The sequence below is a fragment of the Phyllostomus discolor genome, chromosome 8, assembly GCF_004126475.2.
Source record: "Phyllostomus discolor isolate MPI-MPIP mPhyDis1 chromosome 8, mPhyDis1.pri.v3, whole genome shotgun sequence".
Lineage (NCBI taxonomy): Eukaryota > Metazoa > Chordata > Mammalia > Chiroptera > Phyllostomidae > Phyllostomus > Phyllostomus discolor.
This window is the reverse complement of record NC_040910.2, coordinates 94,010,225-94,028,095: the sequence shown is the minus strand read 5'-3', so window position 1 is coordinate 94,028,095 and position 17,871 is coordinate 94,010,225. Positions and strand designations below refer to the sequence as shown.

General features: G+C 46.3%; 2 protein-coding genes across 7 annotated transcripts in view; one reads left to right on the top strand and one right to left on the bottom strand.

Annotated features, from left to right (window-relative positions):
• Positions 1-1,453: 1,453 nt before the first annotated feature.
• Positions 1,454-5,575, bottom strand: PIGW (phosphatidylinositol glycan anchor biosynthesis class W). 6 transcript variants are annotated; one of them, XM_036033611.1, is made up of 3 exons: positions 5,327-5,575; positions 4,570-4,655; positions 1,454-3,947 (listed from the first exon to the last, which is right to left on the bottom strand). In XM_036033611.1, the coding sequence occupies exon 3, from the start codon at positions 3,932-3,934 to the stop codon at positions 2,426-2,428; it is 1,509 nt and encodes a 502-aa protein (XP_035889504.1). In that variant the 5' UTR covers positions 3,935-3,947; positions 4,570-4,655; positions 5,327-5,575; the 3' UTR covers positions 1,454-2,425. The 6 variants fall into 6 exon arrangements, with proteins under 6 accessions (XP_035889504.1, XP_035889501.1, XP_035889503.1 ...); XM_036033608.1 differs by lacking the exon at positions 4,570-4,655 and having other exon boundaries at positions 4,895-5,575; XM_036033610.1 differs by lacking the exon at positions 4,570-4,655 and having other exon boundaries at positions 5,001-5,575.
• Positions 5,576-6,023: 448 nt separating this feature from the next.
• Positions 6,024-17,871, top strand: part of MYO19 (myosin XIX) — a 30,390-nt gene continuing 18,542 nt past the window's right edge. The window contains 5 exon segments of the mRNA XM_028521418.2: positions 6,024-6,477; positions 8,220-8,371; positions 11,173-11,299; positions 11,644-11,792; positions 13,568-13,681. Coding sequence (XP_028377219.1) covers positions 8,360-8,371; positions 11,173-11,299; positions 11,644-11,792; positions 13,568-13,681 — 402 coding nt within the window. The 5' untranslated portion in view covers positions 6,024-6,477; positions 8,220-8,359.

The following is a 17,871-nucleotide window of genomic DNA, read 5'->3' as shown; positions in this document are numbered from 1 at the left end:
CATGAGTATCATAATTGGAGGTGGAAAAAACATAATTCACTTTGTTCTTTTAAGTTATGGTTCAGTACGTGTAACTGTGAGACATACACTTCCCAAGATACTGATGACCTAGAAAAGGATGAAGGAGCGGTTACTGACAAGCAGCAGTAGACCACATATTCATTAAGACACCCAATTACCTACTTTAAACTACCTTTATTTAAATTACCTACTTTAAATTACCTTTAGTTAAAGGAGGGCTGAGAACGTGGAGGGCCTCGCAGCCCTGCTTGGAAGGCCCTGAACAGACAATGGTGGCGGATGAGCACTGTGACACAGCGGGCAGGCCAGTCACCTGTCCTGGTCATGCTTCGTTCACATACTTCTATTAAATCCCGAAAGTCTTTTCATTGAAAATAAAATCTAATTTTTGTTCTTAGAACTATATAACCATTCAGTATACTGATTTGAGGGGAAAATTCGTTTCATGAATAGATTCCCTCCAAATATAATATGTTGTAGTTAGCAGATACAAAATGGCACATAAATACTAAACTAGCCATCATCAATGTAACAAACAAGTAAATTAGTAGAATAGTCATCTAACAAATCAGGGACTAAAATTAATTTTGAACTAATTTAGAGGCAACTAAAACTAAGCAAATCTACAATTTAATGTTAGAGGAGGTTCTTCCTACAAACAATCCAGACTGTTTACCAAATATAAAATTAACTGGAACATTTTCTCCTTGTCACTGCAATAATCATATTTTTACTTGAAAACAGAATGGACTATAGAAAGGCAGATTTTAATTTTTTTCTTGTTTTTCTTTTTAATTTTTTCAATTAGTTTACATTTAGTATTGTTTTGTATTAGTTTCAGGTGTACAGCATAGTTTGGCTTTTTTTCCACCCACTTTTTTTTAAAACAATATACAAGGAACATTAGAATTGGAAAGGGAAATTTTTGTTTAGCTCTGTCCAGGCAGCTCCAGTTGTTCAAGCGTCACTCCGATACCCCAAGGTTGCCAGTTTGACCCCCGGTCATGGCAGCAGGAATCAGTGAATGCATTAGTAAGTGGAACAACATATCAATGTTTCTCTCTCTCCCTACAATCAGTATTTTAATTTGTGTTTTACATCTTAGATTTCAAACAGCAGCTTCAAAGTTCTTAAGTCTTTAAAAGACTCAAGCTCTGTAGGACATTAAAACTTCTTATAGCTATGGTTTTTAAAAGAATTTTTTATGTTATTGATTTTGCATAGAGGGAGGGGAGAGAAACATCAATTAGTTGTTTCACTTATTTATGCATTCGTCTGTTGATTCTTGTACGTGCCCTGACCAGGGATTGAACCCACAACCTTGGTGTACCAGGACAATGCTTCAACCAACTGAGCTACCAGGCCAAGGCCTATATAGCTATAGTTTTGTTGTTAGACTAGGTATTTGATGATTTTCTCACTGGTTCTTTTTCCCCTTAACATGGTAGATAAGGCATGCCTGATGTGGCCCCTGCCTGCCTCCCTAGCTCATTACTCCTTTTCTGAGCTCATGCCTTCTTTAATTTCCACCATGTGCGAGGTGCTCTCCGAACTCAGGACCTTTGCTGAGGGATTCATACTCCTAGTTGCTGTTATTTACCCCTTCTCTTATCAGCACTTGGCCCCCCACACCTTAGACACACAAACAACAATTCATCCTACCCATCAGCTGTGGCTCAAAATAAGTACCATCTCTAGGGAAAATAATCTTGACTTTGCTAGTTCAGTTCTTGACTTGCCATTTGACAACCTGTATTTCATGATAACACAATTTATAAAAGTTGTTTAATGTGCTTCTCCCACAAGATTGCAAGCTCCAAGATACCAGGAGCTTTAGTATTTAGTAGGCTAAAAAACAAAAACATGAATTAGTCCCAAGTTAACCATGTTAACTATATCACACAATTCTGTCTATTCTTTGAAGCATTTTACTGTTTTCTGACTTTAATAGTATATGTGTATTTGATTTTAAACACTTGCTTTCTCATACTTAGGCTTTTTTAAAAGATTAAAATTGAGCAGTAAAGAATTGTTGACATTTCCACAACTCACAGTTTTAATGTAAATGTTATAAAATACATACAGTAAAAAATATAGAATGGTATAAGGTTATATAAGAGTAAAAAACCTTTCTCCACCCTCCAATCTTCCAGTGTCACAACTACAATTCCTTTAAAATACTGAAATTTAACATTCTAACAAGACACAACACTTTGTTTCTTCTCTATTAGCTTGTTTTACATAGTGCAGATACATGAAGATATTAAGCCTCACTATTATTATAGAGGATTGAAACTCAGTTTAATAAAATCTAGTTAACACTGGATTGCCCAAAACCCCTTTTCTTCACATTTAATATTCTCCCTCATTAATAGCTCAAACACACACATCCACTGCCTTTTGATCACCAAAATTTTATAGTCTTATCTTGCAAGTGTAGAGTGTATATAATTAAACAGTTGGTAAACATATAGAGGCAGAGCACAAACAAGCCCCACAAGGTGCTGCTGTGCAATGTATCTACCAACAGGTTGATTAGGCCAGTTGTTATATTTGACAGCAAGAAAAAAATCAACTGGTTTCTGTTTATAGCTGTGATTAAACAAAGACTGGGTTTCTTTCTTTCAGCTTCAGAGACTAGAGCTTCTAAATGCTTTTTATTTGTAGCTGGAGACTGGATAAGTTTCCAAGAACATGGTACTACAGCCCCTTGAATTAGAAATTTGGCAAAACTCAAAATTATGTCACCCAGTAATAAACTACTAAGAAGGATTAGGCTAGAAGCAACTATCCAAATACAAAAGGCTAAATTGGCCATTCTTCGAGATACTTTTTCTACATTTACCTGAACTATGTAAAGAGATACAAAGAGGCTAACAGCTGTCAGTAGAATACAACATGCTACTTTTATCCAGTCTTTAATGTGTGATCTTTTTTTAAGCACATATGACCCTGTTTGTACACCAGCCATGTGTATTGCCACGTACCCCAAGGTAGACATTATTCCTTCTCGGTTGGCATTGAAGAAACCAGCCCTTGTGCCTCTGCCATCAGTGCCATACAAAATTACCCTTTTCAATGGGGTTAAGTCGAGGGCTAACTGGTATAATACAGTAATACTGACAGCCACAACCCAAGATTTATTTGGGGGAAAGAAAGTCAAAAGCAGTGATGTTATCAATTTCACAACTATTAAGGTAAAGAAAAAGTTCCAGTGAACTCCATACTCAGTTAAATGTTCCTGGTAGCCTATGGATTTTATGATGATTAATCGTCCCATTCCTAGAAAGACCAATGGCCAAACAGAGTACAATGACTTTGTAAAAGAATAAAATTTGGACCCTTCCATACATTTTTTCCTAATCTCTGGACAAACCATTGCAGTCCCAAAAACAAAGCCTCCTACACCAAAATCCATTGCTCCTGTGCCATAGAGCTCAGCTTTGGCAAATCTTCTGGGAAAAAGTGGGAAGTCCACAGCCAAAATGGCAACAGCAGTAAATGCGCTGTTGATTACACGGAAACAGGAGATGGCTGGAATGTATTCTGATTCTAGACTAATTTTTGAGAACTTTTCAAGGATTTTCTGGACAGGCATTCTGGCATAGCAAGTTCTCTGGTGATATATTTGGTAGAATAGCCCTGCCCCAAAGATAATTACAGCGAGGTGCTCAAGGTAGATAAATGAAGACAAAATGGTCAGAGTGGTCACCAGGGGAACTATGAGGAAAACGAAGTCAATGAAGAACCGAGCTCTCCAGGTATGTGAAGAACGCGAGAGCTGTGAGAGAATGACCAGGAGCCCTCTGCACAGGATACAGAGCACAGGCAAGCACAAGCCCTGGGTGACTTCTAGCACGCTGGTTCCATTGTGGTTACTGACAAAAGCTTCCTTCATCTGCTTCTGAGACATTTTTTTCTTCTTCCTGTGGAAATGAGAGCAAAGAAATACATTTGTGGAAAGCAGTGTTCTTGTGGAATTGGCATATATATGTACCTGACTTAATTTTACTCTTATTCTTAGATTTTAGAGTAGCACCTAGGACTTGTGGGAAGAAGCCTCACACTAACACATTAGGATAAAAATGTCATACTAATAGCACGAAATTATTGGTTGAAAAGTTTTAGCTATTTTCAGGACATATAAGGCAGATACACAAAGAAAGTGCATTTGGGATATAAACTGAGAATGGAATCACAGCCTCATAGAAACTCCTATTACAACATAGTATGTCATTAAGATTGTGTAATGAAAATTGAATACACATAAACTAATGACCTTTAAGTGAAACCTGAAAGATGGGAAGAGGGACAGGGGCAGAGAAGGTATCCAAGCACACATTGGAGTTGGGGCCTTGGTTTCAGTTCAGAGACTGAAATTACTGCCTCTAGTACAACAATTTGAGTCCCGCTGTGACCTCCTGAGCCCCAGGCTGCTGCTTACATTTACAGAGAGCCAAATTTCATGTTAGGTATAGCTAGGAAGAATGGATGCGAATGAATGGGGGGGGGGGCGGGGTAAGGGATAGGGGAGTGTATAGCGCATACCAGTGTTAGTTGTTAATTTCAAAGGATATAAAACGCCTCTCAGCCACATATCAACGTCTGGAAAGTGGCACACATGAAAAACACATCTGTTGACCAAACAAGAAGTACGCTGAACAAATGAATGCATGGATGACCTGTCTGGGCCAAGGAACAATATACTTCACGGTAACAAATCGATCGGCTGGCCTTTTAATAAAAACCCTTTTCCACCACCGCCTCGGCGCCTAATACCTTCCATGCACTGGCTGGTCTCTGCGCCCCTTGGCAGAGGGCGGTCTACGCTGGTCGGGCAGCCAGGCTGTCGGGCCACCCGGCGGACAGAGACCCGCGGGGCGACGCGGGAGCAAGCAGCTTCCGCCTCCCAAGACGCGCTTCCGGCCAACGCGGGGTGGCCTGCGCTTCCGGGCCGGCGGATCGCGCGCGCGTCCGACCCAGGGTGTTGCTGGTTTCCCACGCCCCACCGGCTCCCCACGCCATCTCTAGCATGGGGCTGCTCAGCCCAGGTCCTCCCGGGTCGTGGCCGTGGGCCGGCCCATCAGAGGAGCAAGGAATGGAAAAGGCACGTCACGCGCAGTACCACTGCTCAGACCTCACGGCGAGGCCTATCAGAGGGATGGGGTCAGAGAGCCGGGCGCGAGATTCCACCCTGGCGGCCCCTACCGAAAGACTCCACAGCCCAGTAAATGGCCGAGGAAACACTGCTTTTCGCGCCTCTCCCACCAGAATACCAAGGGCCTCCCTTGCATTCCCATCTTACCCCAGGCTCTCAAAATTTTGTGCCGGTGGAGCCCCCAACTGGGGATCCCCGCATCCCAGGCGGACCACGTGCGCCGCGCGCCGGGTACGCTAGCACCGCCCTCAGGGAGGAGCCGGCTGGCCCCCGCCGCATAGCTTAGAGCGGCTGCGGCCGGGTGCGAGCCCGCAGTCTCGGCTTTCTCTCCCGGGTTCGCTCCCGCCCCTCCTCTTCCCTGCGCTCCAAGGGCTCTTCCCGCCGCCCCACCCGACCCGCCCGCCTTTCCAGTCGGGCCCAACGGGGACCTCACGCACGGCGGCTCAGGCTGTGGGATCGGTGAGTGCCACCCCCAGCCCCGGTCCGAAGCCCTTCAGTGACCCCAAAGCGGCAGCAGAGGCAGGTTTGCCTCCGGAGCGCTGGGGGAAAGTGGGCATTTTCCCTGCGCTCGCTCTCTCTCTCTCTCTCTTTTTTTTTTCTTGGATCCTCTCGTAGCCCCGGACGAGGTAGCCTGGCTCCTGGCCCTTACCAGGACCTTTCATGAACAAGGACCTTTGACGGTCACCCTCCACTTTTCTACCTTGCCTGCAGCTGGCGACCCGCAGTGGGGGAAAAGTCCCGGTTGGCAGGCCGGGTCCCTGCCCCTGGTCCTCTCCTGGCCCTACAGAGGAACCAGTGAAGGGGTGGCTGGCTCCGGGAGCCGTCGGGGAAGGCGCGCCCTTGGCTGGGGTCATGTCCACCTTCCTGGGAAGGACATACTCTCCCCGTGCCAGGTGTTTCAAGGAGTGGCATCCCAGTCTTGGCCCCGGCGGGCACTTTACCTACACCCGGAGTCCCCGGTCCCCACCCCCCCCCCGGACCGAGTCGGCTAGGCTACCTGGACCCTTCCCCGGCTCTTCTCGTCTTCCCTCCCACTGTCCTCCGAGGCTGGGGAGGAGGAGAAGCTGGTGATCAGGTTGGCGCTTGTCTTGCCTTGACTAGGTGTTTCATCTATTCATTACCGGCTCCCTTCTGCCCACTGTGGTCACACCCTTTCCAGAACTTCTTGGCTTGTAACCGGGAAACCGATTGGGAGCAAGGGCTGGGAGGACTGGGGAAAACCCGCTCTAACCTGACTTGACTCTGGCTGGGAGCTGACGTTTCATGTTATAACCAACATTTGCAAGTAGCTCTCACAGGTACTATTAGCCCATTTGGTCGTGAGCTCTTCTGCCCTGTGAGGTCTGGATATTAGTGTTCTTTTTCTGCAGACTGCAGAAGTTTGGGGTGGGGCCGCACATCTTCTAGTTCTGTGTGATGTGGAGGATGAAGACCCTGAGAGACAGAGAAGCCTGGTGCTCCATCCTCTCCACTAGACAGAAACATCCTATTTTAGGATAGCCTGTAGTTGCTGGGGTGGGGGGCTGAGGACAGCTAGATGCTCCATGAAGAGAAAGCACAGCTCAGTTGTTCACAGGTAAGTCACATCACCTTCCTGGCCCAGTTTGATTCCTCATCTTGCAAATGGAGGTAGTAAAATCTACCTCACAAGGAGTCGCTGTGAAGGCTGAAAGTGAGGAAATAAAGCTTAAGGAGCTCTAGTGATCTGCATCCAAGGGGGCATGGGCTTTGGGTTCTAACCTCACAACCTCTCGTGCTTCATCTGTGGTCCTCTCTAAGATGAGCTTCCAGTTGAGGGAGTTTTGTTCCCGAGTTTTCCGGAGCCCTTTGCGTAGCAGGCCCTTGGCGGAGATACAGTCTGTGTTCAGAGTGACCACAGTCCCGATTCCCTTCTCTGCCCGAATTGTTCATTTTCCAGTTTCCATGACAGTTCCTATTCCTAAGTTGTTTCAAAGACTAGATGGATTTAGAGCCTCGAGAAAGTCTCCACCACCTTGGCTGGTGTGGCTCCAGTGGAGTGGGTGCCGGCCTGTGAACCAAAAGGTTGCCAGTTTGATTCCCAGTCAGGGTCCATGCCTGGGTTGCGGGCCAGGTCCCCAGCTGGGGGCATGCGAGATATCTCTCTCACATCAGTGTTTCTCTCCTTCTCTTTCTCCCTTCTTTCCCCTCTAAAAAGAAATTTTTAAAAATCTTTTAAAGAAATGTTTTAAGAAAAGGAAGTCTCCACCAAGGTTAATCCATTGCAGACATCCCTCAACCTCAACTCACCTTGCTGGGGCAGCCTGTAGCCTGGGAAATTCTGAGCCTGAGGGTCACTTACAGTTTTTCAGAGATTGGCCTACACCCAGGCTCACAACACCCTCTCTCAGATGGATTCCCCTCCTTTGAAAGTCTCATCTTCAGGTTGACACTGGAGTGTTCCACCTGATCAGCGCCCCCAAGTATTGTCCATTGTAATAACAATATCCCCACTCTGGTGAATATTCAGATTTGTACTTTGTGCAGTGCTTTCGATCCATGACCTCACTGACTTTCACAGCGACTCCTTGTGAGGCAGATTTTAGTACCCCCATTTGCAAGGTGAGTAATCAAACTGGGCCAGGAAGGTGATGTGACTTACCTGTGAACAACTGAGCTGTGCTTTCTCTTCCTGGAGCATCTAGCTGTCCTCAGCCCCCCACCCTGTCAACTGCTGGCTATCCTAAAATAGGATGTTTCTGTCTAGTGGAGAGGATGGAGCACCAGGCTTCTCTGTCTCCTGGAGTCTTCATCCTCCACATCACACTGACCCAGAAGACGTGCAGCCCCACCCCAAACCCCTGTAGTAAAACTAGCCCTGGAGAAGCCCAGGGAGCCTCCAATAGCTCTTGTAAAAGTTTCCGCCGTTCCCCTGGTTGGCAGGAAACAGAAAAGACTCTCCCTGTCTGCCCCGTCTCTCTTTGGTTCTCATTTTGGTCCCTCTGCTTAGTGACAGCAGGAGTGAGTCACCGGGAGAAGCCCTCACCTGTGTGTGGCCCTTGTCTTCTCTCTCATACCATAGGCTCTGGAGCTACTCATCTGAGATTCCTCCAGAACTGAGCCCTTTGCTGGACCTATGTCCCAGTCTGTGTCCTCATGACTAGGTGGATAACGCTCCTCGTGTCTGCGACCCAGAACCCTGGCTGACCGCGCTGAAGCAGGATGCTCCAGCAGGTAAAACCTCACCCTTCGATAACCCAGGCCCTAAAGCACCTAAAGCACTTTCCTGTCTTACCCTTTTCTGAATGAGGTTTCAGTGCCCTGACCAGCAGGTAGGAAGAGACCCTTTGAAAGGTCTTTCTTCTTTTCTCTTTTCAAATAGTTATTCTGGTGCCTTTTACCTGGTGTTAAGAGGTTCTTCCTGATACCTAATTTGAATTCCTCCTGTTGTAGTTTTTAGCTCTTTTCCGTGGGGTGGTTAAGGGAATTCTGAGGGTGCTTTGATGACCTTGCAAGCCTGACTCAGTAAGGAAGTCCAGAGAGACTCACTGCAAGCGTCGATTGCTGAGGCACAGTGGAAGCCTGGGGCTTCCCAGAAGAGGTGAAGCTGAGAGATGTCCTAAAAAATGTCTGCTTGGAGCTGAGCCTTAAAGAATGAGTAGGAATTAGCCAAGAGGGGAAGGAAAATAAGCAACCCGGACAAGAAGGTCAGTCTGCAAAAATGTGGGAGAAGATGACCAATGTGGAAATACAGAAGGATTCTGATGAACGCATCACAGGGCACGTGAGGGGTAGCTGTTGGGATGCAAACTGGCCAGATCCCACCTCACCCTTCACTGTGGAGCCTCGGCGCACACCCAGAGCATCCTTCACGTGCAGCTCTCGGTCCAGAGGAAATGCCTGTAGATAATTGCTGAATTTTTATTTACTAAGCAGTGCCAGGCACTGGACTGAGGAGGATGTTTTAGATGATGTCTGCTCTCAAGAAGTTCATGGTCTAAGGGAGTCCTAGGCAGCGAAGTGCCTGAGACTCAGCACGATGACTGAGTGTGAGGCCAGCCAGCCTTAAGGGGGCCATGGTGGACACTGCCCCTTGGCCTTCTCCCAGCCTTTCAGCTCATGAAACAGGCTTGAAGGCTGGAGAGAAGCAGGCAGGACAGCTGTCTTCCCTGAACTCTTTATGGTCTGTAAAGTTTATTATAATCATGGTAGCAGCTACTCGACATTGAGCCCTAGCTGTGTAGTAGGCACTATGGTAAGGAGTACACATACAATTTTGTTTAGTCCCCGAGAAAGATACAGCATGCACAGTGCTATCATGCCCTTATTCTGGGTATAAGGCTAGAGATGTTAAGCGACTTACTCAAGGTCACATTCATTATAAGCAATGTGGAACATATAGATAAGCAAAGAGAACATTAGAATTACCCATAATTGTACTATCAACCAACATTTTAGAGAATATCCTAGATTTTTTTCACCTAAGTATATTTTTTAAAAACATTTAAAGGTATCATATTTTTTTGCGACCTTTATTACATTATAAGGATGTACTATAAACCATCTACTATTTGGAAATTCAGGTTGCTTTCCATTTTTACAGTTGTAAATGGCTCATATATATACAGAACATTTTTATGGCCTTTTATATAGGGTCACTTTCCACAAACAGAATTGCAGGCTTAAGGGACATGTGTAGTTTTAAGGCCCTTGATATATTATTGCACAATTAGAAGAAGTGCTTTTAAAAGAATAATACTAGCTAGTTGGGGGCGGGGCATATACCTGGTGCCTTTTTAAAATACTTTATGTGCTTATTAGTATTTACAGTAAGATACTAATTATAGTGGGTGCTACCACCATTCCCATTTTACAGACGAGAATGGAGTTGCAAAGAGATAAAGAAATTTACATGAGATTTTGCAACTAGTAAATGGTGGAAGCAGCATTCAAACCCAGAGATCAGAGCTGTTCAGAAGCTGGCTGGGTTCGCGAGTGAGACTTACCCACTAAAGCAGGGGGATTTACATGGACGCAGCCGTGCCCAGACCTCAGCACTTGTTCTGGAGGCCAGCACTCTGCCGTGTGCATCAGGGTGGGCCCAAGTCCCATGCAGAGGCAACATCTCTGGAAAGAAACTTGTTACTGGGTCTCTCCGATGACACCTGCCACCTGGGCTTCAGGAGTTTGAACTTGTCGGGTTCACTAGTCTCATTGGAAACCCACACGTCTTATCACAGACCCCTTCCTCCAAAAGCAGATTTCAGCCAGGTTACTGCGTCCACCTACTCCCCACCCCACCTTCCCTACAGCCCCAGGGAGACAAGAGGGGAAATGGGGAGAAGAAACACATGGGAAGTGTTGGCATCACGCATGGGCAAGGAGAAGGAGAAAGGGCCTGTTCCTCTTCGTGCCCATTCTTGACCTCATCTGACTTCTGAGCCTCTTAAGTAGACCCAGGGCAGAAGGAACTAATTATGTAATTAGCCAGACTAAATTTAATCCCCAAGAGGCAGGTAATGAAGATATGAGACTACCTCACAGCTAATTTTTCATGTCAAGTTGGATGGTTTTTTCCAAAAAAGGCCCAAAACACGGTTCTCTTCCTTTGCAATACTCCTATGCTGGCCCCCAACCACGGCCCCCACCCCTGCTGGACCCAGTAAGACTAGTAGCTGGCCAGCCTGGAAGCTGGAGCTCATGGCATTGGAGAGGGAATAGTTTTTATTGATTTACTGACTGTATCCTTTGTGCCAAGGACTGCATGCTTTGTATAGCACTTTTTTTTTCCCAATAACCCTGTGAACTGGTTTTCTTTTTCTTTTATTTTCTTTTATTTACAAATAAACTGTGGCTCAGAGAGGTTAAGTAATTACCCAGGCTTACAAGCCTAAGGAATAGCAGAACTGAAACTTGAACCCAGCCAGACTGTGATACTGGAGGCCAGTTCTCTTGCCACTGGACAGGCCTTCACCCCTACAGAGCTGCCAGCTGGTCCGGGTCCCAGCTCTCCTGGCCCTGTTACTCCCTTCCAGGTGAACGGCCATAGGTCAGGCCCTGATGCCCATGGCAGAGAAGACCTGCACGAGTTCCTGGGCCAGGAGGCCCCGTTGCACCTGCTGGATGACCTCACTAAGGTGAATCCTGTGACGCTGGAGACAGGTATGGGCCTCCCTTTCCTCCCAAGTTTCGTCTCCAGGAGGGAGGAGGTTTGGTGTGGGCATTCGCACAGCTTCCCCTGGCCAGATCGAGGCAGGCAGGACTCCTGACCGGGAGCCAGAGAAGCTGCTTCAGACCTGCCTGGCAGCTGCACCTGGGCTCCCCAGCGCAGACTTTGCTCCAGATTTGGCACTCATCTTAATTAGATCTTGTACCTATTCATCAGGGAGCTGCTGGGATCGAATGGCTCTTGGCTAATTGCAGAGGGAGCCCTGTTAGGCGGATGTCTGTGTGTGTGCTTGTGTCTGCATTTGAGCCAGAGTTTGCTAAAAGCACCTCTGCCTCAGTCCTGAGGTGTTTGCAGGCCCGGTACGTGGCAGACACCTTCTACACCAATGCTGGCTGCACCCTGGTGGCTCTGAACCCGTTCAAGCCCATCCCTCAGCTCTACTCACCAGAGCTGATGCAAGAGTACCACGCTGCTCCTCAGCCCCAGGTAAGACTCAGCCACTTCCAGGCCCCCAGGGCTCCCCTCCTTCCGCTTAGGCCTCCTTTCAGCTCCCCTGTCCTCACCCATCTATTCACCAGCCTTGCGGCTGTTTCAGGTCTGCTGGTGCCTCAGCGCTGCCCACCAGGAGCTCAGGGAAGTTTGGGCATGTGACAGTACTGCAAACTGGATGATAAACAAACATTTGTGTACTGAGTCTGGATCATAAAACAGACATGGGCGAAGTATTCTTTTCTTGTGTATGAATTTATTAGTAGGAAAAGATTTACAAAGGTACATTTGTGTATTTAACACACCACTATTTAGGAAAAGGAAAACATTACATGCAATAAGGATTGCCCTAGAAAATTCAGCACCAGTTCATCTTTACCGAGAGGAATAAATTCGTATGGGGTTAGGGGCGGGGCAGCGCAGGCAGGGAACAGATGAGTCGGTGCTAAACCACACCGTGTGTTCAGGGAGAGGCGAGAGCAGACTTGCTGGCAGGCAGGGGCTGCAGGGGAGAGGCGGCGGATGAGGTGGGAAGAGAGACGGTCCAAGCCTGGTGGTGAGGGGTCTGAGACCCCACAGCAGGCAGAGAGCGGGCACAAAGCCGCTTCATCAGGGTGGAGGTGGGGCTGAGCGGAGCCCACCGTGGGGATAATTTCCCTGGAAGTTGGGGGAGTTGTGTTGAAGAAGGTGAGACAGGAGGCAGGGAGAACAGCTGGAGACTTTGTAAACAGTCCAGGTGAGAAGTGACTGGGGCAAGAACAGGAGAGAGGGACAGCTCTGTCACCGTCTAGAGCCACGCCTTCTCCCTTCAGGAAGCTCTGGGTAGGCGATCATCGTGGGTCGGGCAGCGCTGGGCAGGCTAGGCATTGCGCAGGTGCGCTGGCCTCCAGAACCTCATGCGTGGTTAAGTGTCCACATGGAATCCTTGTGCAGTCTGTCCTGAGAGCCCATATATCACACTCTCTCCCTCCTCAAAGGAAAAGGCCATGTCACAGTCCCCTCCGTTTCCCCAGTGCCCACCTCGACACTTAGCACATTGAAGACAGTTAATACTCAGTGGCGAAGAGAACAGTGGTTTGGGGTGCAATCAGGTGGCTGCATTTACTTGCTGAGTGGCCTTGGGAAGGTTATTTAACCCCCTGAACCTCAGATTTCTCATCTATGAAACAGGGTTAGCTATCCAACTAATGGGGACTTCTTCGGTGATAACTTGAAAGAAATTCTTTGCAAACTGCAAAGTACAATAACAGATACTAAAGAGCACAACAAGACTATTAAAATAAAATGGGGGCCCTGACTGGTGTGGCTCAGTGGTTTGGGCAACCCAAAGGTCACTGGTTCGATTCCCAGCCAGGGCACATACCTGAGTTGTAGGCCAGGTCCCCAGTTGGGGGGTGTGTGAGAAGCATCCAACCCATGTTTCTCTTGCACATTGCTGTTTCTCTCCCTCACTTTTTCCCTCTCTCCCCACCTCTAAGTTAAATTTTTTAAAAAAAGATAGGAGGAAAAAATAAAAGTACTCTTTAAAAAAAAAGGCAAACGGGAGGATGAAATGTTCAAGGCTAGCAGTGCCTCCAGACTGAGAGAAGGCAAGTGGGCAAAGCCACCCAGGGGCCCACAGTTGGGCCTGACGCTGGTACAGCCGGGAAATTGTTGCAGGGGAAGCCTCTAGGCCCTGCTGTTGGCAGGCTCCTCGTCTCAGCCATCACTGGATTAGCCGTCCTTTGAGTCAGGCCTTCTCTCACATGACCTTTCACCCCTTGACGTTTCAGAAACTGAAGCCCCACATCTTCGCTGTGGGTGAGCAGACCTACAGGAATGTCAAGAGCCTGACCGAGCCAGTCAACCAGTCTATCATTGTCAGTGGAGAGAGTGGTGCCGGAAAGGTAGGAGAACCTTTTGCCCCACCTGTCAGCTTCACGGTGGTCTGGGTGGGCAGAGAGGCGGGTGTCGTTCCCCGTGGGGTGTCTGCTGCCATGTCACTCCCAGACAGGCTGGCAGGGAGTCAGTGCGTAGTGGCGGGCAAGCCAGAACGGAAATTAGGGGGCAGGACTCCAGGCCAGGCTCTTCCACCAGCTCTGATGTAACTCCGGGTGTGCCTCCTCCCCGCACACCTTCATTTTCTCATCGCGGGTCTCCCAGCTCTGACACCGATGGAGACAAAAGTCAGCTGTCGGGGACTCCAGTGTAGCGTTCAGGGAGCACCAGAACGGGATGTAGCTTCTGCACACCTCAGCTCTTTCACCTGTGAAGTGGCGAGGAGGGGAAGACCAACGTGTAATTCGTGGGACTTCCGTGAGAGTTCAGGGAACCGGTGCACCCAGGCACTAGAGGGAGCTGGGGATCCTCGTGGGAAGGGGGTTGTGGAGTAGCCCACCTGCATCTGCTGTGTTGCCCAAGGTGTCAGGGGCAGTGCCTTGGGCCAGAAGCTCCTGGTGTGGTCGCGTGGCTCCCTGGGTGGCAGAACCGTGACAGGTGAGACCAGAGGTTGCACAAGGATGGGCAAGGAGTTGCACAGCTGGTCGGAGAGGCTGCTGGCCCAGGCCTCGCTACCTCCTTGCCGAGTCTCACCCAGCCACCCGCCCTTTCCACAAAACTCACCCTCACAAGGGGTTCTGTGGACCATGAACCCCTCCATCAACCCTTACATATGAGAAAATTGCTGAGCTCAGAGCACCTGTGAGATTCCAGGCCCTGGGCTAGCCACTGGGGGCCGAGGGGAGGGCTGTTAGTCCACTGGGGAAGATAGACAAGGACACAGACGAAGACAGTAGGCTGAAGAGATGAGGACTTGCACTTGGGTGTGGAGGGGATCTTCAGAGCTGTATCGAGGTGGCCAGTGTGGGGGCAGCTGTCCAGCTCCTGCGCAAAGCCCATGGTCCCTCTGGGGAGCTGAGGCTGACCGGCTCCAGACTCACGCAGCCAGAGTGCAGTGACCCGTTACTGAGCAGCCTTGGTGGTCAGGGCCTGGGCCTGGTGTGCTCTTTAAATTTATTTTTAACAAGTAGCATAGTTGCACAGTTCAAAACTAAGCAACACTACAGAGTTGACAAAAACTACAAAGCAACCCTGCCCCGTATCTCTCAGCCCTCTCTGGCCGCTTTCACACGTTTTTATCATGTTTCCAAACGGTGTGCTCATATCGTTAGTCACGGGTGTTTCTTCAGTTTTGGACCTAATCTTTTCATTTCCTGCTCTGATGAGGGTTTAGTCCTATTTCCCTACCTCAAACACATATGTAATTTTATCATGGCTTCTAATTAACTTAATGTGCAATATTTATATTATAATCATGTATATTATTGTTCACAGCAGAATCACGTGATCTCTTTCCTTTCTTGTGTAGTTTTTACTTTCCTTCACTTAATTACCCCATTTTTTCACTGATTTAGTTTCTATATGTCTGTTATTAAATTATTACCAAACTTCTCACCAGAGCTTTCCCAGCCTGGTCAACCAGCAAGTACATCAGGTTTTTTTTTTCCTTCGAGATGCCCTTCCTAGAGCTCTCAGGTCCGCTCCCCTCTGCGCTGGTGGCTGCCGGGGCTCCCGCCTCGCAGTGCGCGCGTGCACATTCTCTGCCTCCCTCTGGGGTCCGAGCGAGCGGCCTCTGCCACGGTGAACCCCCTGCTGCTGGAATCCATGGCTTCCTTCCTTCCTGACCGCCTTGTTTTTATGGAGAACATTCTTCAGTGGCTTCCTGAAAAAAGTGGTTAAGTGGACAACAAGTTTCTGAGTTGTTGCCCATCTGAAAATGTTTATTCTGCCTCAAACTGGGTATATTGGCTGGGTTTTATAAATTTAGGTTAGGAATCGTTTTCTTTTCAAATTTAGAAGGGTTTTTTTTTTTCCTTATATATTCTTTGGAGTATTACTTGGGAGAATCCCAATCATAAATGGTGATGTGTTTTGTTCTTTCCAAAAGCTTTTAGGATCTTCTCTTTTATCCATGGGTATTAAAACTCAGGCTGGTGTTATCTCAGCGTGTTTTTGTTTTGTTTTGTTTACTTTCCATGCTGGATACTTTATGTGGGTCTTTTTAACTTAGGAGCTCATGTTTTTTGTTTGGGGAAATATTTTTGTAGTATATCTAATAATTTAGTCCCCTCTATTGGTAAGTTTGATTCATTGTCTAATATTCTTATTTTTCTCACCTATTCTTCATTCTCTTAACATTTGTTCTATCTTCTGAAATATATTTCTTACTTTACCTTTCTAGTTTTTTTTTTTCTTTTTCAAAATACCTTTGAAGTCTTTTGAATGCCGAATTTTTGTTAAACATTTTAGCTCTGAGGACGCTCTCTTGTTCTCTGGATGTTATTTCCCCCAGTATCCCAGTCTCGCTTCGTAGGGTTAGCATCTTCTCTGTCACTGAGGATATGTCGTGATTTTACTCGTCTTCTTGCAGTGACTCTGTTTCCTTCTTGTTCCTTTTTCTCCTTTTCTTGTTATATTTGCCATTCATATAAAAGAACTTTGTCAGATAGGTAATGATCCTCAAATTTCTGTTCATACTTCAGAAGAAAGCATGAAGCACCTGATTAGACTCTCTCTGTTCACCAACAGGAAGCCTCACTATAGACAGCTTTCTAAACTCGCGGGAACACGGATATTTATCATTTTTCTCACGGGCCTGTCTCTGTCTCCAGAAAAGATTTTTCTGATCTCTTCATCAGAGAGAGGTGGAAACTATAAAGAGTTCAAAGGAAATGATAAAAATGTGAAACATGATGAACAGTTTCTTTATGCTTATCAGCAGATATGCAAAAGAATACACCAGTGAACTTGACAGTAGGTCAGTAGATTTAATCCAAATTGAAAAACCAAAAGGCACGTCCCAGAGCTGTGATACGGTACCAGGCAGTTTACCATACTTGTAATCAGTGTCTCAGGAGAAGAGGACAGACATGAGCCAGAACTCCTTATAAAACTAACAACAGGTAGCAAGCACAGGTCCTAGAAGTTCAGGAAACACTAAGTGGGATGAAAGAAAGAAATCACACCTGGACATATTATGGTCAGATTGCCGCAAACCAAACATAAGGAGAAAATTTAAAGAAAGCCAGGAAAGTAAACGTCACATAAAGAGGAACAAAGAATGACAACAGGCATCTTGTCAGAAGCTGCAAGTCCAAAGATAATAGAATGGCATCTTTGAAACTGATGAAAGAAAATACCCGTCAATGTAGAATTCTATTACTTGCAAAAATATCTTTCAAAACTGAAAGTGAAGTAAAGTTGAGGAAGTTCATCGCCAGCAGATCTGTACTACATGAAATATTAAAGGAAGTTCTTTAGGCCAAAGGAATATGAATCCAGGTGAAAATTTGGATTGATACAATAAAGAGCATTGGAGATGTGACATCTTATTATTTTCTCTTTAAAAGATACATTACTATAAGGCAAAAATAGTAACAGTTTATTGTGGAGATACAATGGAATCATACAATTACTAAATTCAGTGGTAAGCAATAACAGAAGAAAAAAGTAACAAAGATCACATAGAACAAATTAAAAAGAAATACCAAGATGGTGGGTTGAAACCCAACCATAGTGTTTATTAAATTAAATGTAATGGACTGAACACTCCAGTTAAAAGACAGCGAATGTCAGATTGGATGTTTTTGAAGCAAGACTCAAATTATATGATTTCTTCAAGAAATCCAATATAATTATAAAGACATAGATTCGAAGTAAAAATATGAAAAGATATACCATTCCAACAGTAGTCAAAGGAAAACTACAATAGTCATATTAATATGAAACAAAGTAGATTTTAAAACAAGGAATGTTACTAAGGATGAGATATTTCATGACGATAAATTGGTGAGAGAAAATAACAGTAAGAGAAAATAACATGCAGCATTTCTGAACCACAAAACAAATCTCAGTTTGAAAAGATTAAAATCATACAAACTGTGTTCTCTGTCCTGAGTAGAACTGAACTGGAAACAAACAGACTGAAAAATCCCAAAGCATTTGGAAATCAAAAGCATCCTTCTAAATGTCCTGTGGGTCAAAGATGAAATCACAGGGATATTAGAAAATACTGTAAACTGAATGAAAATGAAAGCAC

Coding starts and splice junctions, on each gene's coding strand:
- PIGW (XM_036033608.1), bottom strand. CDS start 5,055: ATGCTAGAGATGGCGTGGGGAGCCGGTGGGGCGTGGGAAACCAGCAAC. Junction 3,948..4,894: donor GCTCCCGCGTCGCCCCGCGG/GTCTCTGTCCGC, acceptor TCATTTCCACAG/GAAGAAGAAAAAAATGTCTC.